The sequence below is a fragment of the Panthera leo genome, chromosome D1 (assembly GCF_018350215.1).
Source record: "Panthera leo isolate Ple1 chromosome D1, P.leo_Ple1_pat1.1, whole genome shotgun sequence".
NCBI lineage: Eukaryota > Metazoa > Chordata > Mammalia > Carnivora > Felidae > Panthera > Panthera leo.
In genome coordinates, this window is record NC_056688.1 from 61,870,988 (window position 1) to 61,892,139 (window position 21,152).

Genomic DNA, 21,152 nt, shown 5'->3' on the forward strand with positions numbered 1-21,152 from the left:
CTCTGGCAGCTGGGGCCCCGGCCACCACACCCCTGGATTGCGGGCCGACGCGCCGGCCCTATCAGCAACCTCTGGCCCTCGCCTCGCCCCGCCTCTGGGCTCGGAGTCTCTGGGCGGGGGTGGGTGGAGGCTGCCACTCCTGCGAGTCCTCGGCTCCGATCCAGACCCAGAGTCCAGGTTAGTCAGCAAGTCCTCTTTCTGGCCAGCCACCGCTGTCCCTGCTGGCGCTGGGAGCCCCGCCCGCCCTGCAGGCTGGGGTGCGGGGGGGACTTCGCGGGTGGACCAGAGCGACGGAGACCTCTGCGGTTTCGAGTTGACTCGAGTTTGGCAAGGGAGCGCGGAAGGCCCGGCGACCCCTGGCTTGGGAGCCGGGAGTAGTCTGTGTAAAGGGTGGTGTTAGGGGGCGGTAAGGATGCGGGGGAAGGGGGGTGCAGCCCTGGAAGTTTTGGGTTCGGGAATGGGCGCAAACCGTGGGACGGCGTGGATTCTGAGGTCAGCACCCCCTCCCCCGTCTCGGCCGCTCTGCCCCAGGAAGTGACACCGCTCATCCTCCACCCGGGAGGCCTTGACCTCTCGCCAGGGGGTTGGGGGGGTGGTGAGCCTTCCGCCCTCGCCAGACCTGCGGGTCCGTTCGGAGGCGGGGCTGGCCCTGGAGCCCTGCCTGTCGAGGAACCGAGCAGGCCCCGCACCCTCTGGCCCTCCAATCTCCTTAAAACTACTTGGAGAGTCTTGACCACCCGTGGCTGCTCACAGCCAGATCCTCTCCGGCTTCTCATTCTCTCGACGTGCCGGCCACCGGGAGATGTCTGTCTTTCTGTGACGCGCCACTTACTGTCACTTCTGGCCGAGGTGACAGGGCAGTCAGTATAAGACATGAAGTCCCTTCCTTTTCCGAGCTCATGATATAGATGACTTGATCGTTATTTCTTTTCATCCTCACCCCAACTCAGTGAATTCAAATTAGTGACAACGTTGATTAGTTAATCGAGGCAGAAATGTGTGCTTGAGAACCCCCTGTGTCCAAATTCTGCCTCCGACCCTGACCTTTTTGAGTTTAGGTTTCATCCATCTATAAAATGGACAGAGAAATATTTGTACCCTACAGTTTGGGTGACTATTGAGGGTTTAAACACATAGGCGACTACAAATAGTAAATTATCAAGTCATTATTCTTGACAAACTCAATGCTGAGATTCTAAAATCCACAATTAAAACGATTTTTGCAAGAATAAATAGAGTGGGGAACACAATATGTTAAAATGCACAATAATAAAGAAGGATATGGCTAACATCTAAAGTTAAAAATTTAAGAGTTTTTAAAAGTTGGGATTTCAAGTGGGATTCACAAATGCAAGGGGAAAATAAGGATTTTATGAACTATTCTTTAGAAAAAAACCCCTCAGTTAATGGATTATCTAAAACTCAGGGAGAAGAAGAAAACCTGTGCAGGACAATATTTTAAGAATTTGCAAAGTTATTACAAGTTTCTGAAACGCATGGGATAGAGATTCTTTCGATGTAAATTTAAAAAAAAAGTGAAGCAGATAATATTCCAATTCAAATATTTATCAAGTGCCACCTGTTAGATAATCCATTCCAGATAACAGGTTAAAGTAGAATAACCCTACACAAAGGTTAAAAAAAAATACCGTTATTCCCTAAGCATGAGAAACTAAACTCACTTATGAAAGCAGTTTCCACCCGATTGGGTTTTTGCTGCTTTTTCAGTAGACCTACCAGCTGGAGTGGGGGGGTGGGCAGCCCTGACCATCTTATTTCTAATTTATTGTGAGCCCCCAGCCTGCGCTAACCTTTACTATTCCCTGCCCAGTCACTGGCTTTTTTTTTCTGCAGCCATTTTGATACTGAATTGTGAGCTTCCATTCTTTCCGATGTTTCAGATCTAAATATCAGCCCTTCTCTGATTCTTCCTCTCCCCACCCTTTTCTAGCCACTTTGCCCCCTGTGTTGCATCTGCCTGTGGAGGAAGCGCCCTTATCTAAAACAGTGCTTCTGAAGCCTTCCTGTCTGTGTATAGGCATCACCTGGGGATCTTTATTGAATTGCAGAAACTGAATTGGCCAGGGTGAGGCTGAGATTCTGCATAAAGAGTTCCATTGGATGCCAATGCTGATAGTTAGCCGACCACCTGACCTTCTTTTTCAGGCATCTGCTTCTGATTTAATAGTTCTGCCTGGTCATGAATTTGGCCTCTTTCATTTGCAAATTTGACCCACTGAACTCAGGCACCTCAGGCTCTGGGATCTGCACTCACACGGCCGGGCTGTCATCTCAGCCTGGCCACACTGCTCTTGAGACCGGCCTCCAAGGGAGGCTGAATTGACCTGTTATGTCCTCTCTGGGCTGCGCTCCGCTGCTGCGGGTGGTCAAAGGCCTGCAGGGATGTGGGCAAGGGTTACTCAAACATGCTAGCTCTGTGCTCCCCTCCTTCACAATTTCTTCTTTTCTGCAGCCTCAACTTTATACACGTTGAGAAGCGACATCAACTCTTACATCATCTTTTCTGCTCAAAAATCTTTGTCTTGAATATCTATAGTACTGCATTAGGTGAACAATAACTATAGAAATATGGGACCACATGTATAATTTTAAATTTTCTGGTGGCCTCATTAAAAAGAAACAGGTGAAACGGATTTTTTAATATATTTTATTTAACTCAATGTGTCAATTTTTAGGATGAGTAATCAATATAAAAACAGTTAATGTTGCATTTTAGATTATTTTTTCTAACAAAATCTTTGAAATCTGGTGTGTATTTTAAATTTAAAAGATCTCATTTTTGACTAGCCACACTTCAAGTGGCTACCATATTTGACAGCTCAGTTCTAATTTATGCTTAAAGATAGAAAGCCACGCCTTCAATTTTTCTCAATACATTTCTTCTTTCTGTTTTTGTCAGCTCTAATGAGTTCTAATTTACATCTATCAAGTTAACTTTAAGCACACAATTCTATGAGCTTTGATATGTAGACAATTGGTAATCACCAACATAATCCTATATAAAGGGCATTTCCATCACCCCCAAAAGTTTTTGTGTCCCGTTGCAAGTAATCCCCTTCTTACACCCCTGGACATTGGCATCCACTAGTCAGTTTTCAACTTGTATACTGTAGTTTTGTTTTTTCTAAGATTTCATATAAATGGAATCATATAGAAACTTACCTTTGGTATCTGGCTTCTTTCCCTTTATATAATGCTTTTGAAGTATATCTTGCGGTTAAGTATCCATTCCATTTTATTGTTTGGTAATATGCCATTGTATGGATATACCAAAATGTGTTAATTTACCAGTTAATGGTTTTATGGATTATTTCCAGGACTTGGCTATTATTGCATTACATTGCTTTCAGGAGGCAGAAATGCCCCGTGGCCTATCCTGTACATGAAGGTCACATTTGGGAGCCCAGGGCTAGTGTGCTTTCAGCGAGGCAGTGCATTTGTGAACTGGCTCTTTCATGTCCCAGACAAGGCTCCAGCTAGGCAAGCAGACAAATGGCTTCCAAGGAAAGTGATTAAATGCCAGAACACACACACTCACTCTATACATACATACATACATACATACATACATACATGCAGAAGAAAGATGTCTTTAAAAAATTCTCTTTGTGATTTAAGACAATAGTAATATAACAACTGAAAACTTCTAATAATGAGAATAAAATAGTGTTTTTCAATGAGAAGGACATCTGTCTTAATTCAGCACAGGCAAGAAATAAAATTAGAGTAAATTCTAGCATTTCTAGCTGTCTAGTTAGAGAAGCTTCTAGCTTTTTTAACTGACCCTTACCCCAGGCACACAGAGGCAACTGGCTCAGGCTGAGCTTTCTCATGTTGTCCTTAAATGCCATCTCATTAAATCTTGTTATGAATGGCAATAGTGGATTTTCATCGTAGGTCCAAAAGAAGTAAGAAGATATGACAAGTGGTAAGAAAGTGCCTCATGAATTCTTGTAACAGATACTTATTTAGGGCTATCTATCTACCAGACTTTGCTCTGTCCCCAGTAAAAATATCCAGAGGCCCTTTTCCTTGTGGTGAGAGGTAAGAGCACCAGAAGATCAGAGAGCAGTGCCAGCTTAGGTGTAACCATAACTAGTTTTTGCATTGGCTCAGACAATTATCACAACTGTACTCCTAAGGGAGGAATGATTTCAGCAGTGCACGAAAGATGAAGCCACATCTCAGATCAGGAATTATTCCAGTGTTCCAAAACTAGACACTGATAAATTCAGGATTTAGACCTGGGTCCATGTTACTCTAGTACCAATGCCTTCTTTTCTGCCCTATACTGCCAGGGAAAAGGAGGCAGCCTGAGTCTGCAAGATGTAATGCCAGGAATGAAGCAGAGTTGGGCTGGGGAAGGAGCCTGTAGATAATTTAGAAAGAGCTGTTGGATGCTTTTTTTTTTAATTTATTTTTTAACATTTGTTGATTTTTGAGACAGAGACAGAGCATGAGTGGGGGAGGGGCAGAGAGGGAGGGAGACACAGAATCGGAAGCAGGTTCCAAGCTCTGAGCTGTCAGCCCAAAGCCCAGTGCAGGGCTCAAACCCATGCACCGTGAGATCATGACCTGAGCTGAAGTCAGACGCGTAACTGACTGAGCCACCCAGGCGCCCCTGTTGGATGCTTTTAAATGCTAGGAAGAACTGGGATTCCATCCTGAAGCAGTGTGGCCAAAAAGTGAGACCAGCGCTGGTCAGGATATGGACAGAAGCAAGCTGAGCCACTTCATGACCGGAGTGCCCTTGCAGGTGATGTGGGTAGCATGAAGAAAACATTCTCTCCCTTGAAGGACCAGGCGGGTCTCTGATTAATAACCTGAGATTTGAAGCTGCATAAAACTGGATTGTTATCTTTACTTTGTCACTTATTCACTCTGAGACTTTTGGTAGTTAAACACCTTTTTAAGAAATTCACTTTTCACATTCAGAAAATAGATGTTATTAATTGGCTCTATAGAGTCAATTAATTGGCTGATAGGATTATTGTGGGGATTGCTTATATAATATCTGTAAAGAGTTCAGCCATTGCCTAGCACATAGAAGTGATCAGAAAATGGTATTGATGATTATTTCCTTCATACACATTTCATATACACTTGTCTGCATTAATCACGGTTATCTATCTTTGTGTCTTCGAGAGTAGATTTGTTTCCTGCTGGGAGTCTAAATAGTATGTGCCCTTGGGGAGTATTTGTTTCATTCATCATTATCTCCCCACAGCAGCTATAGAACCATGCTTGACTTTCCAGTACTCTCCCATCACATGCCTTTTATACAAGCTGAGAGGCGGGGAGAACTCTGCACTGGAGGTCATGGGTAAGCCCCCTCCTCTTCTTTCTTCCTCTCATGCACTTTGTTTATTAAGATATAATTCTCATATCATGAATTTCAGCCTTTTAAGGCATATTTTTTGGTATAGTCACAAATGTATTCAATAAGCACCACTATCTAATTCCAGAATTTTCATCACCTCATAAAGAAACCCTAAACCTCTGAGCAGTAACTCCCCATTCTTTCTCCCTCAGCAACTAATCTATTTTCCCTGCCTAAGATTCACCTACTCTGGACCTTTTGTGTAAATGGGATTCTATAATATGTGATCTTTTGTGTGTGGCTTCGTTCACCTGGCCTGATGTTGTCAAGGGCATTCACGCTGCAGCATGTATCAGGACTTCATTCCTGCCTTCCTCCCACTTTTACACACTTCTATCCCATTAGTGATTCAGTGCTTGCCTGAAATGCCATAAGACCTCTTTGTCCCTTCATACATCTTCCTTAGGTCTTTCTCTGGGGACTAGTCCTACACTAGAAGGGCACGTGGTCTCAACAGCCCCACCTTTCCCCTCTCCTCTCTCAACACATGCATCCCTTAAGTCTCCTGTCAAAATTTATGACAGGCCCTGGTGAAATTTCTTCATCAAGCAGGACCTTTCTCATTTCCACATCCCTAAAGCCCCGGGTCTGTGTCTGATTTTTACCACCTTCACCACCGAACATCTGTTTAAAGTTCTGACTTTGAGGACAGAGCCTTGGACTAGGATTATGGACATGTTAAGTTCTGCCAACTCTATGACTTATAAGCTGTTTGATTTTATTATGTCACTTAGTGTCTGTCTCTATTGTTTTATCAAAGAGCCAAAAATACTTATTTATTCAGGGTTTTTTCTATGAGGGTTAAAGAAGTCAGGGGAATGTGATTTCTAAATCACAGCTAGGTATAAAAGTTTTATAAAAATATTACGTCATGTTATTGTGGTCATTGCTGGTGTTTTTGTTTTTTCTGGGAAGGTGACCATGAGGGATGAAAGGGCTCTGTATGGAACAGAGCTGTAAGAAGGTGGAAGTGTCTTCGCAATAAATGAATCTCACAAGAAAGCTCATGAAAAAAGGAGGTTCTGGATTTTTATTCATCAAAAGTTGAGGACCTTACACTTGAAACCAATATATCACTGTATGTTAACTATACTGGAATTAAAATGTAAAAATAAAGTTGAGGATCTATGTGTAGGCACTGCTATTTCTGAGCTACAGTAATGAACAAAAACAGTCTCCGATCTCTAGCACTTATATTCTAGTGGGAGGATTCAGGCAATTAAAGATGTACATTTAAGTGGTGATAAAAAGAACAATGAAGCAGGTTAGTATGTGAAGAGTGATTTTTATAAGAGTGGCCGTGCTTCAGTTGGTAGACAGAGCCAACTTTTCTGATAAGAGAGCATGAAAGCAGAGTGTGGAATGAAGTCCCTGAGTCAGGCGGATATCAGGGTGAACGGTCTTCTGTGAAGCAGTAACAGCAAGTGCACACATCCCGAGGCAGCCGCGTGTTTGGTGCTTTTAACCAACTGAGCCACTCAGGAGCCCCTGTTTGGTGCTTTTAGTACCGAGGGTATGTTTTGGTGGATGAGAACAAACAGATGGTGGCTCACACAAGGCCACTTCTCATGGGCCACAGTTGGTCCCTCCATCCAGTAGGAGTAAAGGGAAATTATAATTCTTGCTCTACTGAGAGCACAAATTGACGTCTGGTATGAGTTGGGGTAAATAACATGTCTGAAGCCAGGATAAGAAGCCCTTGTTGCCCCAGGTATCTGATCTCTTTGTTCAGAATACCCAACATCCTTTTAATCACCCTTCTTTCTTTCTTTCTTTCTTTCTTTCTTTCTTTCTTTCTTTCTTTCTTTCTTTCTTTCTTTTTTGTAAGTTTATTTCTACTTGAGAGCGAGACAGAGCATGAGTGGGTAAGGAGCAGAGAGAGAAGGAGATACAGAATCCGAAGCAGACTCCAGGCTCTGAGCTGTCAGCACAGAGCCCAACTTGGGGCTCGAATTCATGAACTGTGAGATCGCGACCTGAGCCCAAGTTGGACACTTGGCTGACTGGGCCACCCAGTATTCACCCTCATTTCTTACTCTGACCCTTTTTTGTTTGCCCATCTACCCAGGATCTGTGAGCAGGAGGTGTCTTAGAAATCTCAGCTAGGCGGGCGGGAGCCAGGAGAATAGCTACAATGACCTCAGCAGTCCTGGTGGACATACAAGAGGAGGTGACCTGCCCCATCTGCCTGGAGCTCCTGACAGAACCCCTGAGCATAGACTGTGGCCACAGCTTCTGTCAGGCCTGCATCACGGGGAACAGCACAGAATGGGTGATAGGCCAAGAAGGGGAAAGCAGCTGTCCTGTGTGCCAGACCGGCTACCGGCCCGGGGACCTGCGGCCGAATCGGCACCTGGCCAACATCGCAGAGAGACTCAGAGAGGTGGTGTTGGGCCCCGGGATGCAGCTGAAGGCGAGTCTCTGTGCACACCATGGAGAGAAACTCCAGCTCTTCTGCAAGGAAGATGGGAAGCTCATCTGCTGGCTTTGTGAGCGGTCTCAGGAGCACCGTGGTCACCACACAGTCCTCATGGAGGAGGTTGCCCATGAGTACCAGGTGGGAGCCCACATGGCAGGAAGGCAGGAGGAGCAGGGGGCCTTGGCAGGAGATTGTAACTTTTCTTCATGCTGCAACCTAATTTCTTTATAGTTTTCCTGTTTACCTAGAGGATGAACCTAGAAAAGGCCCTCACTGCCCAAGGGTAACTTTATCTCTTTCTTGCTCAAGACCTGCTCTGCATGAACAGAGGATGATGTGGGGGGAGGGGGGACGCAGCTAGGGGCCTTGGTGGATCAAGTGTGAGGAATATGGCAGCAATGAGAGGAAAGTCCTTTGGGCAGGTTTTTTCCCTGGGAGGAGAGACAATCAGCCTGCATCCACTCTACATAAAAGATCCTCAGGCCTTCTCAGTTCTTCAGCCCCAGCAGGATAGGCTTCTGAGGTCAGCATAATCACTTCCCCATTTACTCTGTTCTGGGCACAGAGACAAGCTAGCGCTTGACCCTGCTTGACCTGATGTTTCTTTAAGGAGAAGTTCCAGGAGTCTCTGAGGAAGCTGAGGCAAGAGCAGCAGGAAGCCGAGAGACTAAAAGCTGTTATCATAGGGAAGAGGACATCCTGGAAGGTAAGAGAGATTTCTTCCTGAAGGTGTCCTGGGACAGGAATCAGGGCAGGGCATAGGAACCGAGGGCAAAGGAGCCCTGGTCCTGTCTGTTCCCTCATTTGACTGGAAGAACTTCCCTTTGCCCCATCCTCACTGTGACCCTTACAAACAAGGGTATTGTTCTTGCTGTGGAGTTGGGGAAGGAGGAGTCAGAGAATGAATACATCAGAAAGGAATTCAGGTTTTTGAAGATAGTTACATAGGAGAGGAAAGGCCATTGGTGGCCCCCAATTCCTGATTCCAGACCTTGTTCTATGGTTCTAAGCTCTGAAAGCTGCTGGAAAGACAGGTCTCACACAGGCCGATCATTCCCACCTTGGTACTCCGAATTGGAAGGAGAGGCCAATGCAGATGCATGGGAGGCCATGGAGGCAGCTTGGAATCTAGACCTCACCCAGGAGCCATAGTCTATATCTAGGAGGCCTAGATAAGGTAGCCTGGGGCTCATGGTCTGGGAAGAGCTGAAAAGAGAACAGAAGGGAAGAACAGGTTCTGCAGGACTTCCTCCCCCATTTACCCTCTCCTGGTGAGACCTGGCCCCAAGAGCAGTCCTGAGCCTGACACCCGCCCCCCCCCCCCCTGCCCCGCATCCCCGCTCCAGAGAAGAGACCCTCAGCTCAACAGACTAGCAGCCTCTTCCTCTTGCATGTTCCTAAAGAATCAGATGGAACCTGAGAGACACAGGATCCAGACACAGTTTAATAAGTTGAGAAGCATCCTGGACAAAGAAGAGCAGCGACAGTTGAAAAAGCTGGAGGAGGAAGAGAGGAAGGGGCTGAGTATTTTAGAAGAGGCTGAGGATGAGCTGGACCAGCAGAGCCAGTCACTGAGGGAGCTCATCTCAGACCTGGAACTTCGGTGTCAGGGGTCGGCAATGGAGCTGCTGCAGGTGAGACTTGTGAAGGAGCCCCTGATCTGACGGTCCAGGCAAAGGGAGACTAACTCTCCTTCCCTTCTTACACGGGACTGATGACCTGGTGGGGGCAAGAAAACAATTCGTTTGGCCCACTTGGGCCTTTTACCTGTTAAACTGTGTAGAGGTCATGGATAAAGAATGGAATAATTAAAGTACAAATGCTAGGGGAATGTCTCATTTTTACTTATTATGTATAAACTGAGGTCCAAAACTTTATTTGATACAGTGGAGAAGATCTGTTATATCCATTGATGTTCTACAGCAGCACTTCTGAATCTCGGCACTATTGATATTTTGAGCTGGGAATTCTTTGCTGGGAGGGGCTGCTCTGTGCATTGTAACATGTTTAGCAGGATCCCTGGCCTCCACCCACTAGATGCCAGTAGCTCCACCCCCCACCCCCCACCCCTGTCCGCTCTGACAACCAGAAATCCTCCAGATATTGCCAAATATCCCTTGTGGGGCACATAATGCCTCTTCTCCTGTTGAGAAGAGGCAGGCATTCGGCACCTGTTGTCTCTGATGCTGACTTGGGATTTGTCAGGTACTTTTCACCCAGCTTAGTCCCCGGCAAACACCTACAAAGCTCAATCAAGTACTTAGAGGTTCTGTATGTAATCACCAACCCTTCTTTGCTTTACTGTCTTCTTAGGGCAGAATCATTTAATGTGTTGTGATAGAAGTTCGAACAGGTCCTTTTAAGGCACAGAGAAGACTGGACTCTGGGGTGTGTGTGCGTGAGCGTATGTGTGTATTGGGAGGGTGCCAGGTGTCAAATCTGGAGAGGTTTCGTGCAGCAGCTTGAATTGAAGTTGAAATCTGAGCAGGTATTTTCTACATAGTGTGAATAGGGTGACTATGAAGTGGAGACAGGATGTACTTTGTAACCTTCTGGAAACTTCAGGCTGTTCCTTACTTTCTGTTTGCCTACTTGCTTTCCTCTTCTCCCTTTGGTGGTAGAATAATCATTGCCTATTCTTGCACCCTACTACTGGGGTCATTACTAGAATGTCACTATGACATTCTTATGCACTCCTCCTGATTTTCCATCTTCATTTTATTCTTCTTGCCCTTTTGCTTCGTCTTTGACATTGGGTTACCCTGACCTTCTCCATGCTCCCATTCTTGCCTCTCCACAGACCCCTCAAGATGTAAAAATTGCTCCGTACATGCAAAGGGATCATCAGTGTATGTCGCTCGCCCAGGCACCTGTGTATACTCTCACACCCATTAGCATGACTTGCCCAGGGGGCATCTTAACTTGAGTGCTGTCTCACAGTCAGTTTTTCTAGAGCTTGTCCAGCACAAACACATTCCTCTTCTCTTTTCTGTATCTATGGGGCATTGCTGCGCAGTAAGATTTGATAGCTGCTGCAAGCCCACAGCTTTCAAGTTTCAAAATATGACCCCTGAGAATAACACTAACAAAAGAAAAAGAGCCATGAAGTGGCACCCTGATTTGCCCATTTGGGTTCCTCAGTACAGCCATGCCTTAAGGCCCGCACAACCTTGGGTATTTGGTGTAAGTTGACATGTATCCACCACCTCCACTGCTTCCCACATGCAGGCCAGTTTAAAGATAGCCCCGACACAGAGAAAATAGATGAAACCGTTGGCCTTTTTTTCAGTCATTGTGGTAACGAGGCAGAAGTTAGGGAGACCAAGTGGGAGGCTATGAGGCATTTCTGCTCAAGTGAGGCAGGAGGTGGCAGTGATGACAGTGAAGACCAGGTGGCTAAAAGAAGTTGCGAGCATGAAATGGACTGGCTTGGCCTAAGATGGGACGTCAGGGTGAACGTAAGGTAGTTTTTAGGATGATACTTTGTCTAAATGGATGCTGGTAACACTGAGGAAGATGGAAGATACGAGACCTCATGGTTGCAGAAAAAGTAAGTTTTCCTTTAAACATTTTGAGTTTGTGGTGTCAGTGGCTCATTTGCTGGTGCAGATGAGAGTGATCTGAGCAGAAGTTCCGATTTGGGAATCATCAACACGTGTGTGTCAAAATCAAGAAAACTGGAAGAAGTCAGCAAGGATAGCTTAGAGGGCTAGAAGAGGCAAAGTTTGAAAAATAACCATAGTTAAGACTCTTGTATCCTTAGCAACTAGAATGTAAGCATCTCAAGGACAGAAATTATGACTTAATCATGTGAGATTCTCTAGTGCTAATAGGTGATGTGCATGTATAACATTACACGCACGCACACACACACACACACACACTATTGTCAAAATAAAGGTGCTATTGATGAGTTGAATCATCTCCCAACATTCCTACATAGGGGCTCAGGGACAGTCTACTTTGAGTTCTTATCTCCACTTTGTGGCCTCCATATTGGGTCCATCTCTATTTTCATGATATCATGGGGTTGTGGGGATGGGATAAGGAATGGATGAGGCTGTGTTAGAGGACAAGACCTATAACTCCTTGCCTTAACAATTTCTCTTTCCTTCCTAGGATGTGAGTGATGTCATGAAAAGGTATGTGTAGGAGAATACAGGGTGGTTCCCTTGGATTGACAAAGGTTCCGATACCCATAGCATTATCTTGTGGTCAATGGAAAAGGAAAGAAGACAAATCACAAGACGGGAGATTTAGGACTATGATGTCCTGAGCTGCTCATCATGAGGATTTTTGGGTTCCCTGAACTAAAGGGAATGACCTGGTTTCTATGGTAGGAGAATTTGAGTGATGGGGCGGGGATGGATGTCACAAATTGGGGACAGTGGTTCTTAAGAATAAAAGGTTACAGTATCATTTACTCTTCTAGTATCCTATGATGGAACCTTTTTGCCACAAAGCTCTACCTGCTTCCAGCCCTGATTCCAGTAGTTTATAGCTACCTCAATCTACACAGGGATTTTCTTTGTCCATGTCTTTTATCAGAGGGAAATTTCCCATCTGTGTTTCCCAAGGTCCAAGAATCAGTTCTTGGAGCATCTGCCTTCAATTTCCCTTTCTCCCTTAGCTTTAGAACAGTCCTGCCTTGCTACCTATTTCTCCTCAGACTTCCATTTTTCTCAATTCCAATAAAAACATAGATGTGAAATCTTGAGAAGAGTTGTTTTAGGCCTGGAACAAAAGCTGTTCTCTTCTCTATCACATACTCTAGAATTTCATCCGTCAAGATGACGGCTAAGTTTGTCCACACACCTGGTACCTTTACGCTCCTCACAGACACATGAAATACGGAGACTGTTGTCCTTTCTGAAGTCTTCACTCTCAGTTTGGAGAAGATGTCTCCTTTCTCCAACTGGCGCAATATTCCTAGAGACAGGCCTCTTTTTGAAGGCCTTTCTCCCTAGGCCTCTGGGAGACCCTAAGGCCTAAACTCAGTCTTCAGAAGAAGCCCTTTACTCAATACTCTCAGAGCCCTGGCAGCAGGTTCCTGGCAGTCTCCCTTCAACACAGCCCCTTGTAGTAGACCCTCTAGGTGGCACTTGTAAGCATTTTGTATCTTGTTTAGAGGAAGCAAAAGATTTCCCAGTCACTATTTTATTTAATTTTATATAATCTTAAGATGTAGAGAGAGAAGGGAAAATGATTGTATTTTACAAAAACAACAAAACCAACAAAAATGAGGCTTTGAAGGGTTAGATCTTATCACAGTTTACACAGATGCTGAGAAGCTAGTTTCTAGTCCAGGTCTTTGGTTCCAGTGCTAGGGCTCTTTGCTGAATTATGCTAATTTTCTTCAAGAAAGAATGTTGAAGTTCTCCCAAGGACCTGGGAGATGAGGGAGACGGGTGTTGGAAGAACCCAAGGGCAGCAGTGCAGGAGATTCATAAGGTCTCTTCTCTCTAGAAGTGAGTTCTGGACCCTAAAGAAGCCAGAAGCTCTGCCCACCAAGCTGAAGAGTATGTTTCGAGTCCCAGATCTGAAAAGGATGCTGCGAGTGTTTAGAGGTGAGGAGATTCAGGGGACAGCTTTTGGATGTGGAATTATTGTAGCCCAAGCAATAAATAGAATAGAGCGAAGAGTTGATATTTGGGGAGAGTGGTGCAAAGAGAGGTCAGAGAGGGAGGGACATAGCATGCTGCAAAAGATAACTGTTCATATTTAAGGAGGAATGAGATGGCCAACTTGCATCCTTACAGAAGTCCCTGCCTCCCCCATCAATCCATGATGGGGAGACAGCAGACCTGAGACTGTCCGTTCTGTGCAACATGATTGACTCTGATTATCATTACAGAACTGACGGATGTCCAGAGCTACTGGGGTAAGTAGCCAGCATGGCATCTTTGAGCAACATGTCCTTATTCTCTTTCACATGCTCCCCCCCTACTCTGACATACCCACATACTCTAAGGCACGAAGTGTTAATACCATCCCTCCATACCCCCATGTAGTTCCAATTCCTCCACTTCTGTGTTTCCTCTTCTCAGTGTCTTAAGACCCACGTACCTATCCTTCCCTGCTGATGTTGTATCTTTTCCCACAGTGGACGTGACTCTGAATCCACACACGGCTAACTTAAATCTTGTCATGTCTAAAAACCGGAGACAAGTGAGATTTGTGGGTGCCACGCTGCCTGGGTCTTACCTGGAAGAGCATTATGACTGTGGTATCCTGGGCTCCCAACATTTCTCCTCTGGGAAACACTACTGGGAGGTAGATGTGGCCAAGAAGACTGACTGGATCCTGGGGGTGTGCAGTAATTCAGCGGAACCCACGTACTGTTTCAACCAGTTTACGAATAATCGAAATGTTTACTCCAGATATCAACCTCAAAGTGGATACTGGGTGATTGGGCTACATCATAAACATGAATATAGAGCCTATGAAGAATCTTCCACTTCCCTGCTCCTCTCTATGATGGTGCCCCCTCGCCGGGTTGGGATTTTCTTAGACTACGAGGCTGGCACTGTCTCCTTTTATAATGTCACGAACCATGGCTTTCCCATCTACACCTTCTCTAAATATTACTTTCCTAGCACCCTTTCTCCATATTTTAATCCCTGCAACTGTGTGGTCCCGATGACCCTGCGCCGCCCAAGCTCTTGAACATTCTGCCATCTCCACTCACACCTGAGCAGTACCCTCTAGTCTGAGGTCCATCTGTACCTCAGTCTCTCTTTTCTGAACTTCTGTATTCCTGCACTCTCACGCCTTTCACTTTGAACATGTACTCAATGCTAGACTATAACCAGAGGTGATAGTGAACATCCCTGACTAGTTAATTACAGACCTTTGGATGGGTGGGGGGTAGCTGTCAACATGTTACCATTAAGCATGATATTTGATGGAGTTCTTTTTGTTGTTGTTGATTCATGGGATCAAATTTTTAGGAAGTTCTGTTCTATTTTCTATATTTTTTAAATATTGAATGGAAAATTGAATTTCAACAGATACTGTCTATAAGATGGAGATTTCTTGTGTCATTTTTATTCTGTTATTGGAGTACACTGATTTGTTTCCATTTTTAAATGCAACACAAAGTCCTGAAATAAATCACTATTATTCTTCACATGCGATACTGGATTTATTTTTGCTAATACATTGTTTAGGTTACATTCCCATCTCTGTTTATGAAAGAAATTGACCTGTAATGTTACATTCTTATAACATCATTGTCAGGTTTTATAAAATGCAACAAATGAACAAAGTATTGTATTTTTGTGTAAGTATATATAGGATTGAGTGCTAAAAACCATTATAATGTTAATTTTGATGGATTTAAATTCAAAGAAAGAAATTTTAACTTCAGTTTTTACTACAACCTTCATGGATTTAAAATTTTAAACGTAGTGTTTGAAAATTTAAAACAAATCTCCCAAATTCATTGAAGTAGAAAAAGGAGAGAAGAAAATGATAAATCCAAAACAAGTTTTTCTCCCAGAATGGGAGGAAACATACAAAGAAAATAATCTAAAGAATTTTAAGGAAGAGAATGATTTTTTCCAGCTTTACCCCCTTTCTTTATGCTCAAATGTGAACAGCTTTGTGAATGAGCTGCTATGACTTTGGCAGAGGTGCTATATGCTTTTGAGCCAGCTGTACAAGAAATTATGAGGTGGATGTGAGAGTGGAAACAGAAGTTAGCTAGAGCTGTCCAGTATGGTAGCCAAGAGCTACCAGTGGCTATTGAGCACTTCAAGTATTACTATTCTGAATTGAAGTCTGCTGTACATGTAAAATGCACACCTGGTTTTGAGGACTTAGTTTATTTTTTTATATTCATTTATTTAGAGAGACAGAGAGTAGGTGAGAGTCAGAAAGAGAATCCTAGCCAGGCTCTGTGCTTTCAGCTCAGAGCCTCACATGGGGCTCAATCTCATGAACTGCGAGATCATGACCTGAGCCGAAATCAAGAGTCGGATGCTTACCTGGTTGAGCCACCCATGTGCCCCAATGACTTAGTTTTAAAAAAATGTAAGGTATCTTACAACTTTTCTATTGTAGATTGCAATGATAATATTTTGCATATACGGGATTAAATAAGTATATGTTAACTACACCGGTTTCATTCCACTTTTTTGATGTAAATGCTAGAAAATTTAAAGTTACATATGTGGCTCACGTAGCTTTTCTATTGAATAGATCTTATTGTAATGCAATTTCTATCCCTATGGGGGCCTTGTGTAGGCAGATATGTTCATCTCTACACAGACCTCCTGCCCCTCTGAGGCATTTTTGTAGAAGAAGGTAATGGCAGAGAGAAGATCTCAACATATCTAGATATTTACAATGTGGGAAATCGTAGCAAGGGATCATGGCCAGAGAATATGACTGCCTAGTCTGGTCCCTGTCTTTAGCCATCAGTCTGCTGGACTTTTGTAGTTCTTTCATGGTTTGAGGAAATCCTAACAAGTTCATCCTCAGGCTCAGCTCTGGTGTCTGGGGGGAGATGAAGTACAGGATATAATCAGAGCTCAATAATGGCTTGCTGTAGGGCAGGGTTTTACTTGAGAGATGAAATTTGCGGGAGACCAGAGGCCAAGTGCACACTCTTCATCCTGATTTCCATTTCACTTGGAAGAAATGTGAAAGGAGATAGAGCCGGCAAATGGTTGTCCACAGAGCTGGTGGGTGTTCACGGATGACAAATGATAAAAAGGAATCGGCCTGAGTAATTGCTCCCTTCTCACTTAGTTTCCCAGGAAATAAATTTCAGGAAAAAGGAGTTAGCCCAGCTGCCGTCTGCCAGCAGAAGTGTTCCATGAATGACCGTAGACAATAAGGAAACACATAGTACTAGCTGGGATTGTGTCGGTGAGGTCTGGGGAAGGTTGTCCAATTTGAGATTTGGAGGAATGAGTTTGCAGCCCTGACTCCTGGGGAAATCTGGGCAGAGGCCTACTGGCCTTGACATTTTGGGCACAGCAGGACAAACCTGCTGTGAAAAGTAAATCCAAACACGTAACTTAGGATCAAACACTAAAGACATTTATTTCTTATAAAAATCAAACACGAGTGTAATTAGTGCTGTGTGGCACTGTTTCATGTGAGTTTCATGCACCAAGCTTTCTTCCTCCTGAGTCTCTGCCATCCCCAAGGACAGTATTGTCATAAGCATCAAGCCAGCAGAAGGGTAAAAAAGCCTGGACAGGCAGTTTGCTTCTTAAATTTTTCAGTTATATACGGGATTCGTAATTTCTGCTCACTTTCTGTTGCTGAGAATAGCCATCTGGCCATACCTAACTGCAAGGAAAAATGTAAAAATGTCTAGCCACATGCAATCGTGTACAATCAAATTTCAAGGGAAGGAGAGTGCAGATTTTTGCAGAGACCTAGTGGTCTGTTAGGTGGGACAGTCAGGAGTGCCTGGAACCTAAGGCAATTCCTCTTCCTCATTACAAAAGACTCAGGATCTTAGCTTTTTTTCTGGAACCATGTTTATTCCATCTTGTAGCCTAAAACTCATAAAGAAAAGGGGAAGAGATGAGATGTTTTGTTGTCATACGCATAGGCATAAGCTAAGTAAAAACCATCTTTTTAAATTAAAGGCCAAGCTACGATCAAAGTTAAAGGAGATAGAATAAGAGAAATAGAACTGGTAGAGAGTATTATCAGGATTTTCAGGAGGTTGGAGACAACCAGATCTGGAATGTATACTCTGATCTGATTGGATGAACTCCTGTACAGATTGTAAGTGGGTTCTGTTCAGTCTCTTATCTTGTCACTGCCAGGAAGACATCTGCAGAGATGAAGTACTAATGAGAGCTGAGGGGGTTGGGCCTATGGACATACATAAAGACACGAAATAATTCAAAAAGAACTAGAGGAAAAAATATGGATGGACAAAGTTACCTACTTAAATAAATAGATGTTCAGAGGTGGCTGAGTGGCTCAGTCGGTTAAGCCTCCAGTTTCAGCTCAGGTCATGATCCCACGGTTCGAGAGTTTGAGCCCTGCATAATGGCTCTCTGCTAGCAGATAGTGCAGAGCCTGCTTCGGATACTCTGTCTCCCTCTCTGCCCCGCCTCAACTCCTGTGCACTCGCTCAAGGAAAAAAAGAGATGTTCATTTAGTTACTGAACAATGAAGTTAAAGGGGGAAAAATAGATGGTAAATAATTACAAGGAGCTGAATATCAATAAACTACTGAGACGATTATGGAAAGAAAATGAGAGGGCAGGCTTCCTCTGCCTTCCTTTATTATGATAATTCCATATCACAAGAAGAAGTAGAACCTCTATTCACCAATCATAATATAACGCTTGATAGGAAGACAATGTTACAACATTAGTAAAAGTACCATTGTAGAAGATAGTATCAAGAGATGTTCTTGAGATTAAAATGTAATAGCACGTTTTGTTGATAAATCCTGCTAAAGAAAAGCTATACCCATACGATTTAAATATTATGGTCATTGGTTTTCTCCTATAGTCTTGGATTGATGTACTTCTCTAACAAAGTTAATGTCAGCTTCTAAATAAGGTAATTGCAATAATTGTTCTATGCTTATTACTATAGGACATTTGCACACTGACCTGCTAATGTTATCAAAGCCAAAATGAGTCATACAGAAAAAAAAGATTACTACAGTGTATTGGAGGAAACTACACAATAACTTAAGGGCTAGAGAGACTTGAGTCATTATATCATCTTTAATAACCATTGAAGAGGTTCTAAATTTTGTCAATGGACTAAGAAGAATTAACAAAATAGTTCATTGGATAGAGAACAAATTAGGACCAGTCATACTGCATGTTTGAAGATTTGTTGATATCACAAAACAAAAGGGGTTGGTATGTTTGACTGTTTTGTTGCTGTTGTTATTGTTATTATTCGTATCAATAAAGCCAATTTGTCTTCATACACAGTGTAAGTTTACAGTCTTACTCCAGGGTTACTTGGAGCCTCTTGTTTGTTATTTTAATCTACTACATAAATGTCTAATAGACTTCCCTTTTCTGTATTTCATTTTATGATGGCATTTCAATAGTAGCACTATTGGGTTACATTCCATGCAGCATATCAATGATATCACCTTCTCTTATATATCTTGTGCTTAATTTCAGTGGCTTCTAGAGCAACAAGGGCATCCTTGTGCTACAACAGAATGTTCAGATGGCTCTGTCCTTAGGATCATGGAATAAATCCAAATCCCTGTGACTTCCATGTCAAAGACACATTGGAAGATGGTAATTGGAATGTGTGCCAGTGGCCATGCGCTGACAGCACAAAACAATCTGTGAGCTTTTGGATCTGCTAAGGAGCATGTATAGTCTTTGAAAATTATACTTTATTAATGGCCACCAACTATTTGATCCTGTCAATCACAGTACCTAGAGACTATCCTCTTTTAGTTTGGACCAATAATGGACATTCCAAGACAAGTCAGGGAACCATTTGAAATGTAAATGGTATTACAAAAGAGTCAAAAGAAATTCATAATACTCAAAATGTAGGAAAAGACTTCAATAGCTACCTTACCTAAAAATGATACTAAGAAATACGAAAGTTGAATTGTAGTTTGTGTTGACTAAGGTAATGATAAAAAATTTAAGTTGAAAGCTTATGTTGGGAAAGAAAGTAAAATATTTCCATATGCATATTTTGACACCACAGTCGGGGATGTCAATTGGAACTTTAAAGTAAAAGAAGAAGTGAGAAAATCAGCCTAGTACGATGAACCGTATACATTGTATATGGCTATTGACATATGACATGGTTATAAAACAATGGAGACAAATATAAGATTATTTTGACTCTTGGGCCTTAGTTATGGATAACATTGAATGGGTTGAACTCTGGGGAAAACAAAACAGCTTTCAGCTCCGTGTGGTGGTGGCAGTGTAAATTTGGGAAGATGGTGGCCAAAGCATATTTGCCCAGAGTATAAATTCAAGATCTTGGATTTAATCTGTGAGTAAATGGTCAGCCATGATGAGTTAAGAAACTGGAAAACATTGGGGCGCCTGGGTGGCTCAGTTGAGCAACTGACTTCGGCTCGGGTCATGATCTCATGGTTCGTGGGTTCGAGCCCCACATCGGGCTCTGTGCTGACAGCTCGGAGCCTGGAGCCTGCTTCCAATTCTGTGTCTCCCTCTCTTTCTGCCCCTCCCCCACTCATGCTCTGTCTCTCTTTCTCTCAAAAGTAAATAAAATGTAAAAAAAAAAAGAAACTGGAAAACATTAATTGGATATATTAATCTAGCAGCTGAGTTGAGGATAGATTAGAAGGGGGAAAGCTAACAAAGACTAGAATATCTGGACACTGAAGTGTTTACATTAGTAATATAAACCGAAGGATTACTAGCCCAGTGAAATAGATAAGATCTGGAAAGTGATCCTTTGTATCTCAGTGATAGGCACTGATATAAAAATACTGCCCATGGCATCTGTAATGGCTTGTAATAGTACAAGGCAATAGATATTGTCATCACCAATTTTCCCAAATAGGACTTCGAGGTTCAAGAACATTGTCACAGCTCCATGGAATATAGCTGGGAATGGAAGATTTTTTTTGTAACTTACTACACATTCTTTCATCTTCTGTGAGTGGATTAAGGGGCAAAAGACCTTTCTGAACTGAATGAAATTGAGAAGGTTTTTCTGACTATGATTAGGGGGTCGGAGAAAGAGCAGAACAAAGGCATTCCCTGGGCAGGTAGCCATGTCCTAACCTTTCTGCTATAGAATGAAGAGTAGGGGTAATAGAATATGGGTTTGGAAATTACTTGTCTGAAATCCCACCAATATTATCCAGGCCACACTCTAGGGCTTCACTTCCATGCCCTCTCTGACTGTGTGTTGAACCTGACATCCCTATCTCCGCTCTCAGGAGAGGAGCTTGGTGCTGAACTCAGATAGTGAGAAGTTCAGGATCTGAACTGAGCTATGGTGAAGTTCACAGATAAACAACCATCATCATCTCTGCATTGACTTAGTGTGTGACTCAAATATTAGCACACAGTGAGTACGTGTCAACATAGTTGTCTCCCTCTCTGGGTTCTACTCTCCTCATCTCTGCATTTTATTTCTGCAGTAGGAAAATCCCCTCCTGTTTCTGTCCCTATAACTCTCGGTAACGGTGAAACCACTGAAAATAAATCATGTGAAAGAATTTCCAGTAGAGGCTTGTGAGGACCTGCCTGCTGAGGACAACTACCACCAGGTCATTCAGTGGCCACACAACCGCTTTGAGAACACACATCCCTGAGGAAAGCTATCCTGCTGGAGGAGATGGAAGGATTGAAAATAGACATGATAATACTATTGAGG

At 43.3% G+C, this 21,152-nt stretch overlaps 1 protein-coding gene across 1 annotated transcript; it reads left to right on the plus strand.

Annotated features, from left to right (window-relative positions):
• Positions 1-101: 101 nt before the first annotated feature.
• On the plus strand, positions 102-14,949 carry TRIM6 (tripartite motif containing 6). The gene is made up of 8 exons (XM_042907247.1): positions 102-177; positions 7,470-7,958; positions 8,431-8,526; positions 9,224-9,454; positions 11,940-11,962; positions 13,287-13,387; positions 13,675-13,701; positions 13,924-14,949. Exons 2-8 carry the CDS (start codon positions 7,536-7,538, stop codon positions 14,484-14,486), a joined length of 1,464 nt encoding a protein of 487 aa, XP_042763181.1. The 5' UTR covers positions 102-177; positions 7,470-7,535; the 3' UTR covers positions 14,487-14,949.
• The last annotated feature ends 6,203 nt before the right edge of the window (positions 14,950-21,152 follow it).